The 22,712-nt window shown below is 46.2% G+C and overlaps 1 protein-coding gene across 2 annotated transcripts in view; it reads left to right on the top strand.

The window, feature by feature from the left end:
* Positions 1-22,712, top strand: part of TPX2 (TPX2 microtubule nucleation factor) — a 66,130-nt gene that overhangs the window by 9,717 nt on the left and 33,701 nt on the right. Inside the window, exons 2-5 of one of the 2 annotated variants that reach the window (XM_070940274.1) lie at positions 13,821-13,970; positions 15,807-15,929; positions 16,470-16,587; positions 18,521-18,649. In XM_070940274.1, the coding sequence (XP_070796375.1) occupies positions 13,877-13,970; positions 15,807-15,929; positions 16,470-16,587; positions 18,521-18,649 (464 nt within the window). In that variant the 5' untranslated portion in view covers positions 13,821-13,876. The remainder of the gene's footprint in view (positions 1-13,820; positions 13,971-15,806; positions 15,930-16,469; positions 16,588-18,520; positions 18,650-22,712) is intronic. The other variant, XM_070940275.1, reaches the window with a different exon arrangement.

Raw genomic sequence — 22,712 nt, forward strand, 5'->3', positions numbered from 1 at the left:
GCCAACCATAATAAGATTACGATTATTTATTCTTCGGATTCTTGTAGGCTGTTAAGAAAGTTAATTGACAGCCTTTATTTGAAAAAGACTGATTTAATGTAGTAAACTAAGGTTTGTACAGACTTTGTGTGTGCTGCCTTCTTTGGGGTCCGTAGCTGGGGCAGAACAGGTCCTAACCACGATTTGTCGGGTGGTGCACATCTTAACTCTTCCTTTGTGGTCCATTTGGATAAAGCTGGAGGCTTCATTTGTACTAACTCCACAGTGTACATATGTGTAAAAGAACACGCTTGGATTCTCTCCCCTGATTTCCCGCCGCAGCAATAATAAGAACTGTAATGTATTTTTAAGGACTGCAAGACTTATTTTAATTTTGGGGCTTCGTTGGCTGTGAAATCTGGGAAGATATCTTTAGAAATTGGCAAGAGCTTGCTTGCGATTGCTCGCTTAACACCCCTGTATTCTTGCCTTGCACAAAGCAGCCCAAGGCAGGGTCCTCTTTACTGAATGATTTATCTTTGCTGCAACACGGTGAGAAGGAGGAGGGAGCGGAGCTAATACAGCCTTCCTCTGAATTGCAATGCACTGCACTGATGTGCCATTGCAGGCTTCAACACCTGTATGGGCGAGGAATCCCGGGCAACGCAGGGCAAAATAGGAAAGGTTTAAGGGAGAGAGCCCAGGTTTGGAAAGCTGCCAAGCATGCAGAGGGCAAAGTCTCGGCATATGAGAGAGTGGATTCCTTCAAAGCTGCTCCGTGGGGCTTGTGTTTGGCCAGGGGTTGGAGGGAAAAATGGAAAGGGACCGCACTGTGCCCCATTTCCTAGCCCAGGTGTCAGCAACCTGCAGCATTAATCCGCGTGGCTGTGCAACTCTTTTAAATAAACTTACTATTCTGGAAAAAGATGAAAGACAAACCATGTTGGCACGGATGCTTCAAAACCATCAGATCAGCCAATCATCCTTTCTCTGCTGGAGCAAGTCCAATTAAGGCTTGGGATGTCCCACTGGGTCTCTCCCCCCCCCCACCCAGTGCTTCCCTCCTGCCCCTTTTGGAATATCAGAATAGAACTGGAAGGGACCTTGGAGGTCTTCTAGTCCAGCCCCCTGCTCAAACAGGAGACCCTATCCCATTTCAGACAAATTGGCCGTCCAGTCTCTTTTTGAAAAGCTCCAGTGATTGAGCATCTACAACTTCTGGTGGCAAGCAGTTCCACTGGTTAATTGTCCTCACTGTCAGGAAATTTCTCCTCAATTCCAGGTTGTTTCTTTCCTTGATTACTTTCCACCCATTGCTTCTTGTCCTGCCCTCAGGTGCTTTGGAGAATAGCTTGACTCCCTCTTCTTTGTGGCAGCCCCTGAGATATTGCAACACTGCTATCAAGTCTCCCCTTGTTGTGGAATGATGAGAGCAAAGCAACATTCCTAGGTCAGCCAGAGACAGTTTTATTGCGCAAGGTTCAGAGAGGTATGCGTACCTAAAAAATCTGAACAACCTTACGATTCTGAGACCACAGTTTTATACATTTTCAAACAAAGGATTCTGTTAACTCAGCAGTTTATATGGTCATATACATTTGTTATATTTAATTGACATTTCCTAATTACTAAAGTTTTACATTATCCTTGCCAAACAATCATAATTCTTCTGTAAATTACTGGAGGATAGATTAAAATTATCTTCTGTTGATAAATGACCTCTAGCTCATGTGAATACCCTTGACCTTACCAACCTTTAAGCTGTATGTCATTAGAATGTTCCTATCTTCTGACAACTTAGAGGCCTCCTAAAGGTATCAAAAGGATTTTGGCTGACTTAGTACTTTTTCCAACCGGATGCATTTTCTACTTTTAGAATAGAGTGAATAGAAAGTTATCCAGTGGTCATCTATCAGATCCCGCTTCATCTACATTACCCTGGTCCTTCTTTTCTCTAGACTGGCCAAACCCAAATCCTGCAACCGTTCTTCATATATTTTTGTCTCCAGGCCTTTCATCGTCTTAGTTCAGGGGTCAGCAACCTGTGGCTCTGGAGCCACATGTGGCTCTTTGGGCCCTCTGCTGTGGCTCCCTGTCGGGTGATCCCACCACTGGCTGGCCCCGCCCCTTGCCCTCCCCTCCCAGTCACTCCTCACCTGGCCTGAGAAGGTAAGGGCGATGGTGGGTGATGGGGCAGAGACACAGAGATACAAAGAGAGAGGTGGGGAGAGAGGGAGAGAGAGATGTCGAAAGGGTTTTGTGGTTCCAGGTGTTTTTTAAAAACTGGTTCTCTGCCCTAATGACTGGGTAGGCTTGGCTAGGTGTGTGTGTCATGTGACTGGTAGAAGTGAGTGACGTCGATTTCGATTAAGCAACAGCCTTCATACTTTTGTATATACCTGCTTAGTAGGGCTTTCGCCCCCCCCCCCCAAGCGGTGTTCTTTTTTATACAAAGTCAGCTTATTGCCCCCACAATCCGGGTCCTCATTTTACCTACCTCGGAAGGATGGAAGGCTGAGTCAACCTTGAGCCTGGTGAGAATTGAACTCGCAGTAATTGCAGGCAGCTGGCAGCCAAATACTACTTTAACAGTAGTTTAGTCCACTGAACCACCAGGCTCCTTAGCTCAACTGTGGTCGTCAGTCAAGGACTACCTGTATCCCCTGGGTGATCCATCATAACTTCAAACGTGTGCTAAGTGACCGGTCGTAAATCGAGGAATTGCCTGTCCATTTAAAAAAGTCAAGATGGCAGCCACGACGATGCCTCCCAAAGTTCTATCTCTGTTTTTGATGCTGGTCACGCACTAAACAGCCAGCGCTCCCATCATGTCGCGTGACTTTCTGTGACTTTGCCGGATGCTCCTGCTCCCAATTTCAATCGGGGCAGATTTACGCGAATGCGGTTGTTGAAAAGATGCTGGATGCAGCTGATAAGCCTCCGGAGGGTGACAGGTAAGAGGAAAATTGGACTGTACGTTACCGTTAACTCACCAAAAGAGACAGCTGCGCGCAGAGCTAGTCGGCAGCAGTATTTGAAATCCTGGCTGCGGGAACTGTCGAGATGATTGATGGATTCGGTCTGGCCTGTCAGGAAGGGAACCGGGCTTGATTGAAAAGTGTTAGATTGCTAATTGAAATAACTCTGAGGGGTCCTTGGTGCTTCCTGTGCTTGGTTCCTTTCTTTCTAGATGTTTTCAGACCCAACTAGGTAACATCATCAGTGCTAGTGGGGTTTGTGGAGAGGGGAAAGAGGAGGACTGTGGGGTCCTTGGTGCTCTCTGAGCTTGTTTTGTTTTCTGACAGACATTTCATGACCCAACTAGGTAACATTATCAGAGGGTAGGAGGGAGTGGAGTTTGTAAAGAGGAGGAGGAGAAACGGGGTCCTTGATGCTCTCTGAAGTTGGTTCTTTTCTTGCAGACTTTTTGTGACCCAACTAGGTAACATTATCAGTGCTAGAAGAGAGAGGGGTTTGTGGAGTGCAGGAGAATAAGAAGGGTGGAGGAGGAGGAGGAGGAGAAAGAGGACAAAGAGGGTGTTTACTGAATTTGGAAGTTGTCTCGCAGACATTTCATGACCCAACTAGGTAACATCATCAGTGATAGAAGGGAGTGGGGTTTGCTCAGCAGTCAGAAGACCTGATGAAAAAAAAAAAAAACTCTTTAATTTCACAACACGTGGACAAGCTTAACCATAGTTTCAGCTGGGAAACTGTGACCATCCTAGTCCAAACTAAGCAATTCTATGGGAGCCCCTGCCCTTTGGAATGAACTCCCCCCAGAAATTCGTAAAATCTCTGATCTCCGTGTATTTTGCTGTGCCCTCAAAACCATGTTCCGCCAGGCTGGGCTATCAATATAAAGATTTTAATTTGGTTTTAAATGGGATTTTAAATTTGGGGTTTTATAAATTGGGCCTATTATTTAATAATTTTAATTATTTTTAAATATTGTCTGTCTTTGTGTTTTTAATTAGGCTGTACACCGCCCTGAGTCCTTCTGGAGAAGGGCAGCATAGAAATAAAATAAAATAAAATAATAAAATAAAATAAAATAAAATAATAAAATAAAATAAAATAAAATAAAATAAAATAAAATAAAATAAAAAAAATAAAAAAAATAAAAAAAATAAAAAATAATAAAAAAAATAATAAAAAATAAAATAAAATAAATAATAAAATAATAAAATAATAAAATAAAATAAAATAAAATAAATAATTTCTAGAAGCCTGGCACACTGACAAATTAGCCATCAATCGACAACATATTTATTTATTTATTTATTTATTTATTTATTTATTTATTTATTTATTTATTCATTCATTCATTCATTCATTTATTCATTCCTATCTATTTCTATACCGCCCTTCTCCAATAGGACTCAGGGCGGTGAACAGCCAAAGTAAAAAACAAAACATACAAAATTTAAAAGCAGTTTAAAATAATTAAATATTTTGGCCATAAATTAAAACAACCCAATTTAAAAAACCAATTTAAAACTTAAAGAATATGTAGTCAAAACAGACAACCTAAAAGCCAAAAAGGGAACAAAAAGACCAAAACCGCCTCCCCACCAGCACCCAGATGAACATAGATTAACTCCAAGATTAATACTGTATCAGACCAACAATCAAGAAGTAAACAATACCCCAGTGGTGAAATGTCAAATTTGGTACTACAGGTACTGTGGGCGTGGCTTGGTGGTGGGATAATGTGACTGGGTGGGCGTGGCCAACTTTTTTTTTTTAAACTTTTAAATCATTTTTTCTACAACCTCTTTGGCTAAATTAAAAAATAAAACAGCCTCAGATGATCGCGCGGCTCAGTTGGGCATGGGGGAGGGGGGGAACGCAGGGAGTTTTGCCACCGGTTCTCCGAACCACCTGCCGTCATCGCTACCGGATCGGGTGATCCGGTCCGAACCGGGAGCATTTCACCCCTGCAATCCCCCAATCAAGGCACTGTTAAGCAAGCTAACAGTCAACAGCCCAACCCAAAGATCTAGATCCCCACCAACTCTGCAGGGCAAGCCATTAGAACAGAGGTCTTCAAACTTGACAGCTTTAAGACTTGTGGACTTCAACTCCCAGAATTCTCCAGCCAGCATAGCTGGCTGGAGAATTCTGGGAGTTAAAGTCCACAAGTCTTAAAGCTGTCAAGTTTGAAGACCTCTGCACTAGAATATAAACCTAGAGCAAACCCCACTCCCTACTGGTACTGATGATGTTACCTAGCTGGGTCATGAAATGTTTACAAGATCAAGGAGCACCAAGATCACATAGTGATCGTCCTCCACTCCACAAACCTCTATCTCTTCCTAGCACTGATAATGTTACATAGTTTGGTAATGAAATGTCTGCCAGAAAACAACCATGCTCAGAGAGCACGAAGGACCCCAGTCTCTCTTTCCCCTTCTTTTCCTCCTGTCTTCCTCTCCACCATGTCTGTCCAAGTCATAGTTGTCCCAAAGGTGCTTTTTTCAAGAGCCAAATGGACTTTCTGGTTTTTCCTTTGAAAAGACATCCAAGGAGCCTCTTCAGACATCATCCAGTCAGAGCTGAAGAAGCTTCTTGGAAGAGAAGCGAAACGTCTTTAAAAAAAAAAAAAAACACCACCAGAAAGTCCAAGTTGCCTCTTGGAAAAAAAAGCACTTTTGGGTTCCTCTCCACAGATTTCAAACCCCGCTCCCTTCTAGCACTGATGATGTTAAATACTTTGGTAATGAAATGTCTGCAAGAAAACTACCATGCTCAGAAAGGACCAAGGACCCCCACAGCCCCCTCCTCCTCCTCCTCACACCCTCCTCCTCCTAGCACTGATGATGTTACCTAGTTTGGGTCACGAAACGTCCCGCAAGCTCAGGGACCACCCAAGGAGCCCTCATTTCAACCCTGAGCTACAAATATTCTCTTTTATTGGCTCATTGTTCCTCAACTTGGGCCAAAAACCACCCAATCTTTTGCCTGGCTGCATGGTGGCAATGAATCAGAGATTTTTCAGTTACCCTTCCATTCCTGGCCCTGTAAGATGGGTCATCTTAGGGACTCGCTGGCCGGGGTTTGCAGGAGGCTCAAAGTTTCTGCTTTTCCTTTAACGCCTATTTTTAACCTGATGTTGCTCAAAGCTTATTGGGGAAGGGGGGGGCAAATTACAGGGCATGCAATGTCAGGGGCATTTATTTTTGGGTTGCTGGGAAGGGAGACACGGATCTGTAGCCAGGACAGGCTGGGGCGGGCAGCGAAGGAGCCTGGGAAATCCTGGCACCACTTTGATCTTTCCCTTTTGGACTAACGCCCGATTCCAGAAATGGCTCTGATGTCCCTTCGGGCATACCGGAGAAGCAAGAATTAGCCCGGATTTTTAGCCTAAGCCAGGCATGACTGGCAACTTGGGCATTGGAGAAAGGGGACTCTCTGACTTTGGAAAAAGTCAGCTGGACTTTGTTTTTTCCTTGAAGACGTTTCGCCCCTCGTGTAAGAAGCTTCTTCAGTTCTTCAGGTCAGAAGCGAAGAAGCTCCTTGGAGGAGAAGCGAAACGTCTTCAAGGAAAAAACAAAGTCCAGTCGCCTTTGGAACTATGACTTTGGGTGACAAAGAATCTCCATAGACCAGGGGTCTCCGAACTTGGCAACTTTAAGACTTGTGGACTTCAATTCCCAGAATTCCTCGGCCAGCAAAGCTGGCTGAGGAATTCTGGGAGTTGAAGTCCACAAGTCTTAAAGTTGCCAAGTTTGGAGTCCCCTGCCATAGAGCTTCATATTCTCTTATCAGTTTGGTTTCAGCTCTTGGGCCAGCCTTGCAGAGGGGGGTCAGCTATATACAGGTGATCCTCAATTTACAACAGTTCATTTAGTGACCATTCAAAGTTACGACGACACTGAAAAAAGTGACGTGGGACCGTTTTTCACAGTTAAGACTTTTGCAGCATCCCTGTGATCAAATTTCAGACGCTTGGCAGCCAATTCATATTTATGACCGTGGCTGTGTCCCATTTGCTCCCCTTTTGCGACCTTCTGACAGGCAAAAGTCAATGGGGAAAGCCAGATTCACGTAATAACTGGGTTACAAACTTACCAGCTGCAGTGATTTCACTTAACAACCCCGAGGCAAGAGGAAGTTGTAAAATGGGGCAAAATTCCCTTAACAAACGTCTCGCTTAACCGCAGAAATTTTGGCCTCCATTGTAGTTGTAAGTCAAGGACTTGTCTGTATAACAGATGTGTCCAATCTTCCCAATTGAAGACCTGACTGGCTGGGGAATTCTGGGAGTCGAAGTTCACAAGTCTTAAAGCTGCTGAGGTTGGACACCCCGATACATACAGTCCTAAGGCTGGGGAAACTAGAAAAAAACAGCATTTTTATAGATGAGGGTTAGCATCTCATCAGCTTATCGTGTCCTGCAGCCTTCAAGATGGGCAGATTTTCATATTTTCGAACCATGCTGGTAGCTTGGATGGGGATCCTCATCGGGGTGACAAATATCCGTCAACTGGATCAGAATTAAAAAGAAGGGTAACGTTTTCCATTTTGAGCCGTCTAGGTCTCGAGAGGTGCAAAAACCTTCCCTATTCCCAAGAGCAGAAGATAGGTAGTCCTCAAGTTACGTCCACAAGCGAGCCGCAATTCTGTGTTGCCAGGTGAGTCAGTTAAGCGAGTTTTGCCTCAGTTTACGACCTTTCTTGCCACAGTAAGTCATAAATCGAGGACTTCCTGTACTGCCTTTATTCTAGAAATGTTTAAGGCCGCCCAACTCTGCAATGATTCTAGGTGCCGTACCTTCAAAATACAGTTAAAAATCAGTTGTTAAGTGAAAACTTCACTGCGGTTGTTAAGTTAATAATCCGGTTGTTAAGTGAATCTGGCTTCCCCATTGACTTGGCTTGTCAGAAGGTCACAAAAGGGGATCACGTGACCCCGGGAATTTGCAACCGTCATAAATGTGAGTCAGTTGAATTTTGATCCACATGACCATGGGGATACTGAAACGGTTGTAAGTATGCAAAATGATCATAAAGCAGTTTGTTCAGTGTGCTTGTAACTTTGAAAGGACGCTGAGCGAACGGTCGTAAGTCGGGCTATTTTTATGGATTGATTGATTTTAGAAAATTGATACCGACTCCAGGCGACTCCCTGCGTTGTGTTCACGGCGTCTTGTAATTGCAGAGTTAGCGGCTTCTCCTTTTTACTTGTTGGTGCTTTCTTTCCAGCAGAGCTAAAAGAGCAAGAATTTAGCAGTTGAAATAAATTGGAATCAAAAAATAGAAGATGTGCGATTCATTCAAATAACACATTATGAAGTGTATGCAGCCCAGTCTTCAGGCTGCCTAAGATTCAAGGGATTTTGTTCCAAGCTGTTTTTTCCGCCAAGCCTACTTATTTCTGTAACTGTTAAGGGAAACCAGGAAAGGGATTTAGTCCAGCGGTCCCCAATTTTCTGGATCGGTGGTGGTGGTGAGCGACAGTCATGGCAGTGATGGGCGGAAGGTTTCATGCACACAACCTAGATGTTGTGGCCCGGTCTGTGGTACGCGGTCTGTGCTGCTAGTAGCTGATTCCGACAGCGAGGAGGCTGGTATGGTGCTGGCTCCAGCAGCCTGTGCAGCTGGCACTCGAGTCGGACAATGAGGAGGCCAGAGAAGATATGATGCCAGAGGCGGGGATTCAGCCAGGGCCTTCAGAACCTCCAGAAGCTCCCTTAAGTGAAGAGGAAGAAGAGGAGGAGCCTCTTCTCGATGCACGGGCGCGCAGAGCTGCCAAAAGGCAGGAGTGGCTCCTCAGGAGGAGTCTCCTCGAGAGTAAGGCTTGGGGCTAATTGGCCACTCCCTTAGCCTATTTAAGGAGGAACACCGACTGAAGCAATTTGCAGGGAACAACTTAGTTCACGTACCTTCTTGTCTTGCTTATCTTATCAGCTTCCTGCAAATTGCTTCTGGGCATTCTGCCAACCATAGTAAGCTTTCAGTTATTATTCTTTGAATTCTTGGCGGCTGTTAATGCAATTAATTAACAGCCGTTGTTGTAAAAGACTGGTTTATTCAGTAAACTAAGGTTTGAACGGACTTTGTGTATGCTGCGTTCTTTGGGGTCCGTAGCTGGGGCAGAACACTAGATCCCACCCATGCGCAGATGAATCTTCGTGCACTCACCTGCCACAGGCCATGGGACCGGGAGTTCAGGACCCCTGATTTAGACTATCCTGATGTAGTCTTTGACTTACAACAGGTCATTTAGTGACCATTCAAAAACCGGAAATAGTGACTTATGATAGTTTTCGCATTTACGACTGTGATCAAAATCCAGGCGCTTGCCAACTGACTCATATTTGTGACGGTCGTAGTGTCCTGGGGGATCACATGATCCCCTTTTGCGACCTTCTGACAAGCAAAGTCAATGCGGAAGCCAGGCTCCCTTAACGACCGTGTGGCTAAGCGAACAACCACGGTGTTTCACTCAACGGCAGCGGCAAGAAAAGTCGTAAAATATGGGGCCAAACTCACTTAACCGCTGTCTCGCTTAGCAGCAGAAATGATGGGGGGGGGGAATCGTACCTGTATTCAATAAATGATTCGTATCGCACCTTGGCTTTTGCAATGGTTTGGGAATTCTAGCGTCAGGTGGTGCTCCAGTTGCCAGCAGCCCAAGCTGGGCAGAAACGTGTCAACTTACGTCCATTCTGGAAATGACCTGGTCATGGACGGGGGATTCCTTCCGTGATCTCCCAGCGGTCCACCTCCAGTTGTCTCTCTGGCTCTCCATAATGAAGCCGCCATTGTTACTCCGTCGCCGAGCGAGGGACGGCGCCCTGGAGACGTTGCTTGGGAGCAGGGCAAACGTCTCTGAAATGCGATGCCTGCTCATCATACTTGGCAGCTCGGCTTGTTGAGCTGAGTGGGCGAGAAGAACGCCAATGATGCAGTTACTATTACAATTTTTTTTTTTTTTTAAGGTAGGAGTGTTGACAGAAATGTGATCCCCCACCCAGGGGGGTGAAGAACGGATCTCATTCCAGCCCGGTTGTCAACCTCCGTTGCTCTCCTTTGGCTCCGCTCTGTTTCCCTTCCTTTGGGGTGCTCTGATTGCCACAATTTTTGGGGGGACAGGTTGGCATCTTATGGGCCAAGGCTTCTGCCCCTTGGCAGCCAAGAGACGTTCAGGAGGTTTTGCTCCCCACTTGAAGTTGGCAGTTGTCCACCTTGTAGTGAGGGGGAGGCCGACGTTTAAGGATGAGAATGGCACCTACTAATGGCCTGGTAATACACACCTGGGCAACCTGCCCACATGTCAAAGATGCTAGTTGAGTAAAAGCAGATAAATCCCGGGTAATGCCACCCTCGGCCCCAGCTGTCTGCGGAGACCTTGCACTCAAAAGAGTAGACCTGGGTGACTTTGGGAAGCTCTCGCTGCCACCATCTCGAGCAGCATCTGATAACATCTTCAGCTTCTGGTTTAGAAGAGCCAGATACGGGTGGTCGTCGACTTACGACTATTCGTTTACAGACTATTGCAGTGATGGCTACCCTTTTTGCCATTGCGTGCCAGGAAGGGGAGGTAGGGGAGGTTCGCGAGCGTGCATGTGCCCACAACCATAATTCTATTCACCCCGCCCTGCGCATGCATGCATGACCCTGCCCCTCCCCGTCCCCCGCTCCTGGCACACAATGGCCAAGTAGGGCCATTTTTTTTTCTCACCTGGCTCCAGATCCTCTCTATGCATTTGGGGAGGGCAAAAACAGCCTTCCCCACCCCTTCGGAGGCCCGAAATGACCCATTTCCCAACTTCTGGTTGGACAGGAAGTGACATTTTTTGTTGTTCCCAGCCTCCAGAGACTCCTACAGAGGCTGAGCTGGTGTGCCAGGTGACATGGCTCCGTGTGCCACCTGTGGCACACGTGCCATAGGCTCGCCATCACGGGACTATTGCATGAGCCCTGGGATTCTGCAACCGTCATAAGTATGTTGCCAGTTGCCAAGCATCTGAATTTTGATTATGTGACATGGGGGATGCTGCAACGGTCATAAGTGTGAAAAAATAGTCATAAGTGGCTTTTCATTGCCATTGCAACTTTGAACGGTCACTAAGTTGAACTGTTGTAAGTTGAGGACTACCTGTATACGTAGTCTTTGACTTAAAACCATTCGTTTAAAGACTGAAGTTACAATAGCAGTGGAAAAAAATTGACAGGACTGTTTCTCGCACTTCCCGAGCCGCAAATTTTGATTGCTAAGCAAGACTGCCTAAGTGAGCTTGGCCTCGCTTTACGACCTTTCTTGCCACAGTTGTTAAGCGAATCACTGCAGTTGTTAAATAATACGGTTGTTAAGTGAATCGGGCTTCCTCGATGACTTGTCCGAAGGTCGCAAAAGGGGATCACATGACCTCGGGACGCTGCCACCATCAAATATGAATCGGTGTCTGAATTTTGATTATATGATCGTCGGGATGCCTCAATGGTTGTAAGTGTGAAAAACGGTCGTCAGTCACTTTTTCAGTCCCCTTGTAACATTGAACAGTCACTAAACGGATGATCGTAAGTCGAGGAATACCTGTATTCAGGGTTATAAATTGGGAATAGCAGCCCTTGGGCATGAGAAGAGTGTCAATGGCTGCCATAATGAATGTGGCCACCAAGGAAAGATTCATTTAAATTTAAATTTGATTTCACCACTGCCCTAAACCCTGCGCTTAAGATGCTGGAAGAGAGTTCTTTTTATTGTAGCATGCAAAGTTCCACTTTATGGACTAAAAAGACTTTACCAAACAAAGGAATTTAAATTTGGTTTTAAATTATTGGGGTTTTAAATTTGTTCAGCCAAATTATTTAATTTGTTTTATTCTATTTTAAATTTTGTATTTATATGTTTTATTCTATGGCTGTTCACCACCCTGAGTCCTTTGGGAGTAGGGTGGTATACAAATTCAATAAAATAAAATAAAATAAAAATAAATAAAAAAATAAAATTGGCATGAAGGCAAATTGCAACACATACATACAAAATACACCTACCACAAACACAACCCCCATTCCAGTGAGAGCTTTATGGCCTCAAACCAGGGGTGAAATGCTATTGGTTTCCTCCGGTTCGGACGAATCGGTAGTTTAAAAAAAGCTACCGGTTCTTTGGAACCAGTATTTCCGACGATCAGCTGTGCCGCGTGGTTTAGCTTTGCTAGAAAACAGGAAATCCTGCTTTCTAGCGAAGCTAAATCGCGCAGCACAGCTGATCCCCTCCCCTCATTGCTCTACTTACCTTCCCAAGCCTCCTTTTAATGTGTAGCGTGTATGCGCTCGCACAGCGTGCGTTTGGTGCGTACTGCATTTGTGTGCTGTATATGTTTGGCGCACATGCGCAGCCAGCAAAGTGGTAGCAAACCGTTTCAGATTTCACCACTGCCCTAAACCCTGCGCTTAGGATGCTGGAAGAGAGTTCTTTTTATTGTAGCATGCAAGGTTCCACTTTATGGACTAAAAAGACTTTACCAAACAAAGGAGAGCAGAGTACTGAATGCCCATAAGGAGTATATTTGGACCCTCTGATGCCTATGGGCATCATGTAACCTTCCCCTTGGACAACAGCTGGCATTGAGCCAGCCGTGTGTGGCAGCAGCAAAAAAAAAACCTTAATACAATCCTTGGTTGCACAAATAGAGGCATAGAATCAAAATCACGTGAAGTTTTAGCACCGCTTTATAAAGCCTTTATAAAGGTCACACCTGGAATCCTGCATCCAGTTTTGGTCACCGCATTACAAAAAAAAGATGTTGAGACTTTGGAAAAAGTGTAGAGAAGAGCAACTAAGGATTAAAGGCCTGGAGGCTAAAAACACATGAAGAACGGTTGCAGGATTTGGGTCTGTCTGGTTTAATGAAGAGAAGGATTGGGGAGGCACGATAGCAGTTTCCAATATTTGAGAGGCTGCCACAAAGAGGAGGTGAGGTCAAATCATTTTACAAAGCACCAGAAGGGCAGGACAAGAAGCAATGGATGGAGACAAATCAAAGAGAGAAAAAAACCTGGAATGAAGGAGAAACTTCCTAGGGCCGTGATGGCGAACCTATTTATTTATTTGTTTGTTTGTTTGTTTGTTTGTTTGTTTATTTATTTATTTATTTATTTATTTATTTATTTATTTATTTATTTTTAAATTTGTATACCGCCCTTCTCCCTGAGGACTCAGGGCGGTGAACAGCCAAGTAAAAACATAAACTACAAACATTAAAATACAATTAAAAAGATATATATAAATTTGGCCCCATGATTAAAAATAATAAGAGACAATTAAAAACATTTTAAAAAGTGTTAGGCCAGCCCGGCTTGCTGGAAAAAGAAGGTTTTAAGAACCTATGGCACGCGTGCCACAGGTGGCACGTAGAGCCCTTTCTGCAGGCACGCTAGCCTAGCTCCACGGCGCATGTGTACATGCCTCCCACCGGCCAGCTTATCTTTGGGTCTCTAATGCACATGCACAGGGGGGGGCAGGACGCATGTGCCGGGGATGCTCACATTGTATTTGGGAGGGGTTGCGCATCCCCCATGCCCCGTTTTGGGCCTGAAAGACCTCCTGCACCAACCTGGAAGCCAAAATGGGGCACAGGGGGATGTGTACGCATTTGTGGGGCGGGGCACATGTATGTGGGGGCACACTCATTGCATTTTGGGGGTTCGGGCACGTGCGAGTGCATTCGTGCGTGCATGCACATGCTTTGGGCACTCGGCCCCAAAAAGGTTAACCATCCCTGGTCTAGGGTCTCCTGCTTCAGCAGGGGGCTGGACTAGAAAACCTCCAAGGTGCCTTCCAGTTCTATTCTAAATTCTAAACGTGGCCTCTGTTTCCCTTTGCAGGTCTTGACTTCAGAAGAACTGGGCACAGGCTGGGCCACCCGAAGAAGAGATTTAAAATGTCTCGGGAAACGTATTCTTACGATGTTCCCGATATGTGCCTTGACTTCAAAGATATGAATGACGAGACCATTAACATTGATGCCTGGTTTGGTGAGTACCTGCTCCACGGCTTGGGGGGTGGGGGGGTGAGGGGACGTGCCGTCTGCCAAGAGGCCGAAGTAACTACTGGCCTCTTTCCTGAGCCTTATCGATGGGAAGGGCCGGGGGCTTTATGAGTGATGCTCCACCATTGTTTCTTTGTTTATATCCCACCTTTCTTATTTTTACCACCCAAGGCAGCAAACATCTCCAACACACCCTCCTCCTATTTTCTATACAACAACAGCCCTGCAAGGTGGGTTGGTCTGAGAGAGCACGTGAGTGGCCAGCTAGGTTTCATGACTAAGCGGAACTAGAACTCACTGTTCCCTGGTGATAGGCCTAAAGTTTTCTAGCTGGCTTTTATGCTTTCATGTGGGACTAGAACTCCCTGTCTCCCAGGGAGTGGCCAGCTGGGTTTCATGCCTAAGCTGAACTAGAACTCACCATCTCCTGATGATTGGCCTTAAGTTCTGTAACTGGCTTTCATGCTTAAGGCAGGACTAGAACTCACCGTCTCCTGGTGATTGGCCCAAAGTTACCTAGCCAGTTTTCGTGCTTATGGTGGGACTAGAACTCCCTGTCTCCCAGGGAGTGGCCAGCTGGGTTTCATGCCTAAGCTGAACTAGAACTCACCATCTCCTGATGATTGGCCTTAAGTTCTGTAACTGGCTTTCATGCTTAAGGCAGGACTAGAACTCACCGTCTCCTGGTGATTGGCCCAAAGTCACCTAGCCAGTTTTCGTGCTTATGGTGGGACTAGAACTCCCTGTCTCCCAGGGAGTGGCCAGCTGGGTTTCATGCCTAAGCAAAACTAGAACTCACCATCTCCTGGTGATTGGCCTTAAGTTCTGTAACTGGCTTTCATGCTTAAGGCAGGACTAGAACTCACCGTCTCCTGGTGATTGGCCCAAAGTCTCCCAGCCAGTTTTTGTGCTTATGGTAGGGCTAGAACTCCCTGTCTCCCAGGGATTGGCCAGCTGGGTTTCATGCCTAAGCAAAACTAGAATTTACTGACTCCTAATAATTGGCCTAAAGTCCTCTAGCTGGCTTTCATGCTTAACACAGGACTAGAACTCACCATGTCATGGTGATTGACCCAAAGTCACCTGGCCAGTTTTTGTGCTTACAGTGGGACTAGAACTCCCTGTCTCCCAGGGAGTGGCCAGCTGGGTTTCATGCCTAAGCAAAACTAGAACTCACCATCTCCTGGTGATTGGCCTTAAGTTCTGTAACTGGCTTTCATGCTTAAGGCAGGACTAGAACTCACCGTCTCCTGGTGATTGGCCCAAAGTCACCTAGCCAGTGTTTGTGCTTATGGTGGGACTAGAACTCCCTGTCTCCCAGGGATTGGCCAGCTGGGTTTCATGCCTAAGCAAAACTAGAACTCACCATCTCCTGATGATTGGCCTTAAGTTCTGTAATTGGCTTTCATGCTTAAGGCAGGACTAGAACTCATCATCTCCTGGTGATTGGCCCAAAGTCACCTAGCCAGTGTTTGTGCTTATGGTGGGACTAGAACTTTTTGTCTCCCAAGGAGTGGCCAGCTGGCTTTCATTAAGCAGAACTAGAACTCACCGTCTCCTGGTGATTGGCCTTAAATTCTGTAACTGGCTTTCATGCTTAAGGCAGGACTAGAACTCACCATCTCCTGGTGATTGGCCCAAAGCCACCTAGCCAGTTTTTGTGCTTACGGTGGGACTAGAACTCCCTGTCTCCCGGTTTGTAGTTTGATGCCTTAACCGCTAAACCAAACCGGCCCTTTAGACTGGGCGCAGGGAGGTTCTTGGTGGTTGGTCTGCTTGCCTCGCAGCGAGGACCCTGCTAGGATCGTAACTATTTTTGCAGATGTCCGATCTGCCGCCTTGATGACCCCAAGAGCAGAGATGGGTACGTCGGGCATCCTACCCAAAGCCTTATCATCGAGGCCTAACCTTCCCTGGGCTGTGGTCTCACCCATGATGAAATCAGGTGAGATGCTTCCTTGAGACCCAACCAATCAAGTTTCAGGGCTGAAAGAGGTCCACCTGCAGGACCCATCCAGCCTTGACCTTGGACTCCTTTCTTCTCTTAATCCCACCAACATGGAGTCTCAAGGCATTCCTTGAATTCTGAGGCACCATCCCCTTCTTCTTTGGGCCGCATCCCAGAGTCCCCGCTAGCCGTTTTAACATGGGCACGGCAAATTGTGGGCACTCGGCCTCTGGGGGTGTCTCTCTTGGACTTTAAAATGCCGGGTCTCCCATGCAGAGAGTTCAGATGAGCTACTATCTCGTCCTGTCTTGAGGCCACCCGAGGCTCTCTGGATGCTGATAGCTCCTCTTTGGTGTGTGAGGAGAGCAGACTACGAAAGGGCTACAAGTCTCCCCAAGTGTCCACGTCCGTCTCTTCCAAAATATAATTCCATTCTTCTCCAGGAGGTTACAGTCCTGGTGAGGACCATTCTTGGTTCCATGATCTCTGCTTAGATCTCTCGCCTGAGAAATATCCTCTATGTCTCCTTACCTTTAGATGAGAAGGAGAATGGAAATCAAGAGGTGGAGCTGGCAAACGAAGGCCCAGCCAATGTGGTTCATTCCATGACGGAGTGGCACCCAACCAGGCAAGAGAACCCACCGCCTCCAGGAAGGTAAGACTCTGCTTCTTCTTGAACGCCGTCCCGGATGGAGTCCCCCTTCTTCTGGAATGGGGCTGTTCCTTCAGCTTTCGGGCTCCAGAACTGCCTCTTAACAAAATAACAAGAGTTGGAAGGGGCCTTGGAGTCCAGGGATCAGCAACCTGTGGCTCTGGAGCCACATGTGGCTCTTTCATCCCTCTGCTGTGGCTCCCTGTTGCTGTTCTGTCCCCGTCTCACACACGCACACAAACAGACAGCCGGGGGTTAAATAAAGTGGCAGACAACCAATTCTTTCGATAAGAGGATTGGCAGCAACCCAGTAGCTGCTTGCCAAGACTTTACTCATAAACAAAATACACACAGTTCAAGAATTGTCAAGTCCAGTCCGTAATTAAATCCAAGGCAGATAATGTTGTTTCCAAAGATGCAATGTGACTCGATAGTAGTTAGTTTTGTCCGTCACAGAGTCTGAATGGCCACCTCACCCCCTTTTATACCCTGTGGGGTGTGGTCCAGTGACTCAGCTTAATCTCTGGCACGCCTCTTCTTCTGTTGCGCGCGCTTATCTCTGCGACGCTGCCGAGGATCCAGCCAAGACTCATCTCCCTCATTACTGTCCACCTGTGGCTGCGTGGATGTGCTTGGCCCCGGGCCTATCTCTTGACCTTCGGCGGACACCGAAGGCATTGCCAGAGAGGAGGGTCCTGGAGAGGGAGGCCTTGCCAACTCCTCTCCTTCACTCTCGGAGTCCTCTCCTGCCGATGACACAGGCTCAGGTAACGGAGCCACAACAGTTGCTGCTCGGCTCCACAATTGATAGGGCTTTCAGTTAGGATAGGTAGAGGAAAAAGGACGCCGTGCTAGGAGGAGACTCTATGGTGGGGAAACCGACTTCCGGTCGGCAGAGTAAAAAGAACACTGTGCTAGGATGAGACTATATTGGGGGAACCGGACTTCCAGTCGGCTCCAGAATTGAACGGGGGCTTCCAGTTAGGACCTTTGTGGCTCTTTGAGTGTTTAAGGTTGCTGACCCCTGTTCTAGTCCAACTCCCTGCTGAAACAGGAGACCCTACATCTTTCTGGACAAATGATTGTCCAATCTCTTGAAAACCTCCAGTGATGAAGCACCCACAACTTCTGGAGGCAAGTTGTTGCGCTTATGAATTGTTCCCACTGTCAGGAAATTTCTCCTTGGTTCTAGGCTGATGAGACTTAGGGAATAACTTTATTGTCACTTTAAATGTATATTAATTGGCATACCTTAAAGTGAAATGTCATTGCATACAGCTCTCAAAGGGTCACCACATCCAATATACACTACATACATATGACAAACAAACAAATAAACAATTACGTGTATACCCACATATATGACACGGAGAAAACAACACAGTACCTGGCAAGAGAAACGAATCTTGTGGGTTTACCAGACGGATGGCCTAGGGAACAAAGCTGTTGCAGAATCAGGTAGTCCTGTGAGAAATACTTCGAAACCTCCCAGAGAGGAGCAACAGAAACAGACAGTGAAGTGGGCGTGTGGGGTCTCTAACAAAGCTTTGAGCTCTAAGCACATAGCGTTTATAAGCAGCATCCTGAATAACAGCAAGCTTCCTATAATCTCCACCACAAAACTCCCTTAACAACTGTTTTGCTCAGCGTTTTTTTTTTGGCTCAATTGTGGTCGTAAGTAGAGGACTACCTGAGCTATCAGTATGGAAAGAATGACCAATCCCGTTTGTCCAGCACATTGTCCGCTGAAGGGCTTGAGATCGTCCAGCTTCTATACCTGGAAAGGCTGAACTTACCTCTCTTGCCTTGCGAGAATGGCCTTGAAGGGGCTCCGCATCCTGGCACAGCCGAAAGGCAATGTCCAGCCTCTCTCTCTCTCCTCCTCCCTCCCTCCCTCTGTCTTTCGCTCAAGGACTCCTTTTCTTCCCCCCTTTAGGGTGGCCAAGAAGCTTTCGGCCCGGCGAAAGAGTGCCCAGCGTCGGATTATGGCCAAAAGCCACGCAGAGAAGGTTGCCACCACCTTGGCCAGCAAACAAGAACCCCCTCCTGTGAAGAAACAGAAAATGTAGGTCTTTGGGATAACACCGGCACTTAGACGTAGATACCGCCCCACAGTGCGTTACAACCTTCTCTAGGCGGTTTACAATGACGGCGTTATTGGCATCTTGCCCCCAACGATCTGGGTCCTAGTACATATTTATCTTTCCTCTTACATTTAAATTTAATGTATTACAACATTTTCCCCATATTTCTTATTTTTATTTATTTATTTATTTATTGGTTCGAGTTATATGCCGCCCTTCTCCGGAGACTCAGGGCGGCTTGCAATGCATTAAGCAATAGCCTTCATACTTTTGTATATACCTGCTTAGTAGGGCTTTCGGCTACCCCTAAGCGGTGTTCTTTTTTATACAAAGTCAGCTTATTGCCCCCATAATCCGGGTCCTCATTTTACCTGCCTCGGAAGGATGGAAGGCTGAGTCAACCTTGAGCCTGGTGAGATTTGACTTTGCAGTAATTGCAGGCAGCTGTTGTTACTTAACAGCACTTTAGTCTGCTGCACCACCAAGGCAATTTTTTTTTTTTTATTTATTTATATGCCGCCCTTCTCCGGAGACTCAGGGTGGCTTACAATGCGTTAAGCAATAGCCTTCATCCTTTTTTGTATATTTATACAAAGTCAGCTTATTGCCCCCACAAACTGGGTCCTCATTTCACCTACCTTAGAAAGGATGGAAGGCTGAGTCAACCTTGAGCCTTGGAGAAATTCGAACCAGCAGAAATTGCAGGCAGCTGTGTTAATAACAGGGTGCACTAAACCACTGTACTATCAAGGCTCTTTTTTTTACATTTTACTCTTTTTTTTACAATTTTTACTATTGCCTATTGTCTATATTCAGTCCCTATCCATCGATAAAATTGCCCCATATGTTGTAATACTCCGATTCTTCCTTCCCTCTAATTGCTAATGTTAATCTACTCATTTCTGCACATTATACTATTTTCTTAATGAACTCTCCCTTTGTAGGATTTTTTTCTGCTTTCCAATTTTGTGCAAATACCATTCTTGCTGCCATTATTACATGGATAATCAAATATGTATTTTCTTTACTAAAGATACCCAACAGGAACAGCTCCGGTTTAAGATCCATGTGTTGCTGTGTCATTTTCTCTAGACATATTCGAATTTTTGCCCAATAATTTCTCGCTTCTGGACATGTCCACCACATGTGATAGTACGATCCCGATGTCTGGTGGCATTTCCAACATTTAAATTTAAATGTAAGAGGAAAGATAAATATGTAGTTGGCAGAGCCTGCCTGCAATACTGCATTCTATCCATTGCCTCAACAGATATAGAATAGGTGATGATAGATATATAGTTGGATGGATGGATGGAGGGCTATAGATGAGAGAGAGAGAGAAAGAGAAAGAGAAAGAGAAAGAGAAAGATTATATATACACACACACATATGGGTTTTAACTTGGGGTTTTAAATTTTGGCCGAAACTATTTAATTGATTTTAATTACTTTTAATGATGATGTCTGTATATTTATGTTTTTAAATTGGCTGTACACCGCACCGAGTCCTTCGGGAGAAGGGCGGTATATAAATAAAATTAACATTAACATTAACATTAACATATATATATATATATATATATATATATATATATATATATATATATATATATATATATGATAGAGAGAGATGATAGATAGAGAGCGGGGTAGAGCATTAGCACTTAGACTTCTAGACTGCTTCACAGTCTTTATAGCTCTCTCTAAGCAGTTTACAGAGTCAGCACATTGCCCCCAACTATCTGGGTCCACATTTTACCCACCTCGGAAGGCTGAGTCGACCTTGAGCCGGTCAGGATTGAACTCCTGGCAGTGGGCAGAGCTAGCCTGCAATACTGCATTTTAGCCACTGCGCCACCACGACTCAGAAGGAAGGAATAGCAGTAGCAATAGTCCCTAGACTTATATACCGCTTCCCAGTGCTTTACAGCTCTCTCTAAGCGGTTTACAGAGTCAGCACCTTGCCCCCAACAATCTGGGTCCTCGTTTTACTTTGGAAGGACGGTAGGCTGAGTCGACCTTCAGCTGGTGTGGATCGAACTGCTGGCATATGGCAGAGTTAGCTTGCAATACTGCATTCTAGCCACCAGATATAGAATAGGCAATGATACCTTGTGTGCTGGATTGCTCTGTCTGATAAAGTTAGGCTCCTGATAAAGGAGAATGTTGGTAGCTCAGCGTTGAAATGTGGTCTCCTAGCTTGGGTGTTTTCTTGCAGGCACTTCATGACCCATCTTCAGTGTTAGAAGGGAGGAGGGTGCGCAGAGTGGAAAAGAGGGAAAAGGGAGGAAGAGGAGAAGGTGGACTGTGGGGTTCTTGGTACCCGCTGAGCTTGGGTGTTTTCAGACGTTTCATGACCCATCTAGATAGCATCATCAGTGCTAGAAGGGAGGAGGGTTTGAAGAGTGCAGGAGGAGGAGGACTCTGGGGTCCTTGGGGGTGCTCTGAGCTTTTTCTCGCAGACCTTTCAGTCCCCAACTAGGGAACTAGTTGCCAACTAGGGCGCTCTACATGGGGCTACCCTTGAAAAGAGCCTTGGTAGTACAGTGGTTTAATGCACCCTGTAATTAACACAGCTGCATGCAAGATTCTGCAGAATCTTACCAGGCTCAAGGTTGACTCAGCCTTCCATCCTTTCTAAGGTAGGTTAAATGAGGACCCAGTTTGTGGGGGCAATAAGTTGACTTTGTATAAATATACGAAAGGATGAAGGCTATTGCTTAACCCATTGTAAGCCACCCTGAGTCTCCGGAGAAGGCAACTTGGGTGTCCTCCTGGATTCACGGTTATCTTTAGAAGATCATTTGACGGCCGTGGCCAGAGGTGCCTTTTATCAGGTTCGCCTGATCCGCCAGTTGCGTCCCTTTCTGGATCGGGACGCCTTGCGCACGGTCACTCATGCCCTAGTTACCTCCCGTATGGACTACTGTAATGCTCTCTACATGGGGCTCCCCTTGAAAAGCACCCGGAGGCTCCAACTGGTCCAGAACGTAGCCGCGCGGGTGATTATGGGCGCAGCTCATTACGCCCATGTAACACCTCTCCTACGCGAGCTGCACTGGCTCCCGGTGGTCTTCTGGGTGCGATTCAAGGTGTTAGTTATCACCTTTAAAGCGCTCCATGGCTTAGGACCTGGGTACCTACGAGACCGTCTTTTGCCACCAATAGCCTCCCACCGACCAGTTCGTTCTCACAGGGAGGGACTACTCAGGGTACCGTCAGTCAAATTATGTCGACTGGCGACTCCCAGGGGGAGGGCCTTCTCTGTGGGGGCTCCAACCCTTTGGAATGAACTGCCCCCGGAGATACGGAATATCCCTGATCTCCGTGCTTTCCGCCGTGCCCTCAAGACCCTGATGTTCCAACAGGCAGGGCTAAACATACAAACATGCAAATGATTTTTTTAAATGTTATCTAATTCTGGGTTTTATTTAATTGACCAAACTAAGTAACAATTTTAATTAGCAATTTTATGATGTTTGTGTGTCTATATTTTTCTTGACTGTACACCGCCTTGAGTCCTACGGGAGAAAGGCGGTATAGAAATATAATAAATAAATAAATAAATAAATAAATATAAATCAAATTAAAAAAAAAAAAAGTGTTAGGAGACTACAGTTGGTCCAGAATGCAGCCGTGCAAGCTGTCGTGGGTGCACCTAGGTACACCCACATTATACCAATTCTCCGCGAACTGCACTCGCTCCCTATTGGTCTCCGGTCACAATTCAAGGTGTTGGTTATTACCTTTAAAGCCTTACATGGCTCAGGGCCAGGTTATCTTCGAGACCGCCTTCTGCCGCATAGCTCCCAGCGACCAGTAAGATCCCACAGAGTTGGTCTCCTCCGGGTCCCGTCAGCTAAACAATGCCGGCTGGTGGGCCCGCGGGGGAGGGCCTTCTCTGTGGCTGCCCCGGCTCTCTGGAACCAGTTACCTCCTGAGGTCCGGACCGTCCCCACCCTATTGGCCTTCCGAAAAGTGGTGAAGACCTGGGTCTTCCGGCAGGCCTGGGGCCATTGATCGCGCTCTTGAGATCTTGCGAGAT

This window comes from Pituophis catenifer, unplaced genomic scaffold (assembly GCF_029215685.1).
Source record: "Pituophis catenifer annectens isolate HBS135680 unplaced genomic scaffold, rPitCat1.0.hap2 SCAF_3, whole genome shotgun sequence".
Lineage (NCBI taxonomy): Eukaryota > Metazoa > Chordata > Lepidosauria > Squamata > Colubridae > Pituophis > Pituophis catenifer.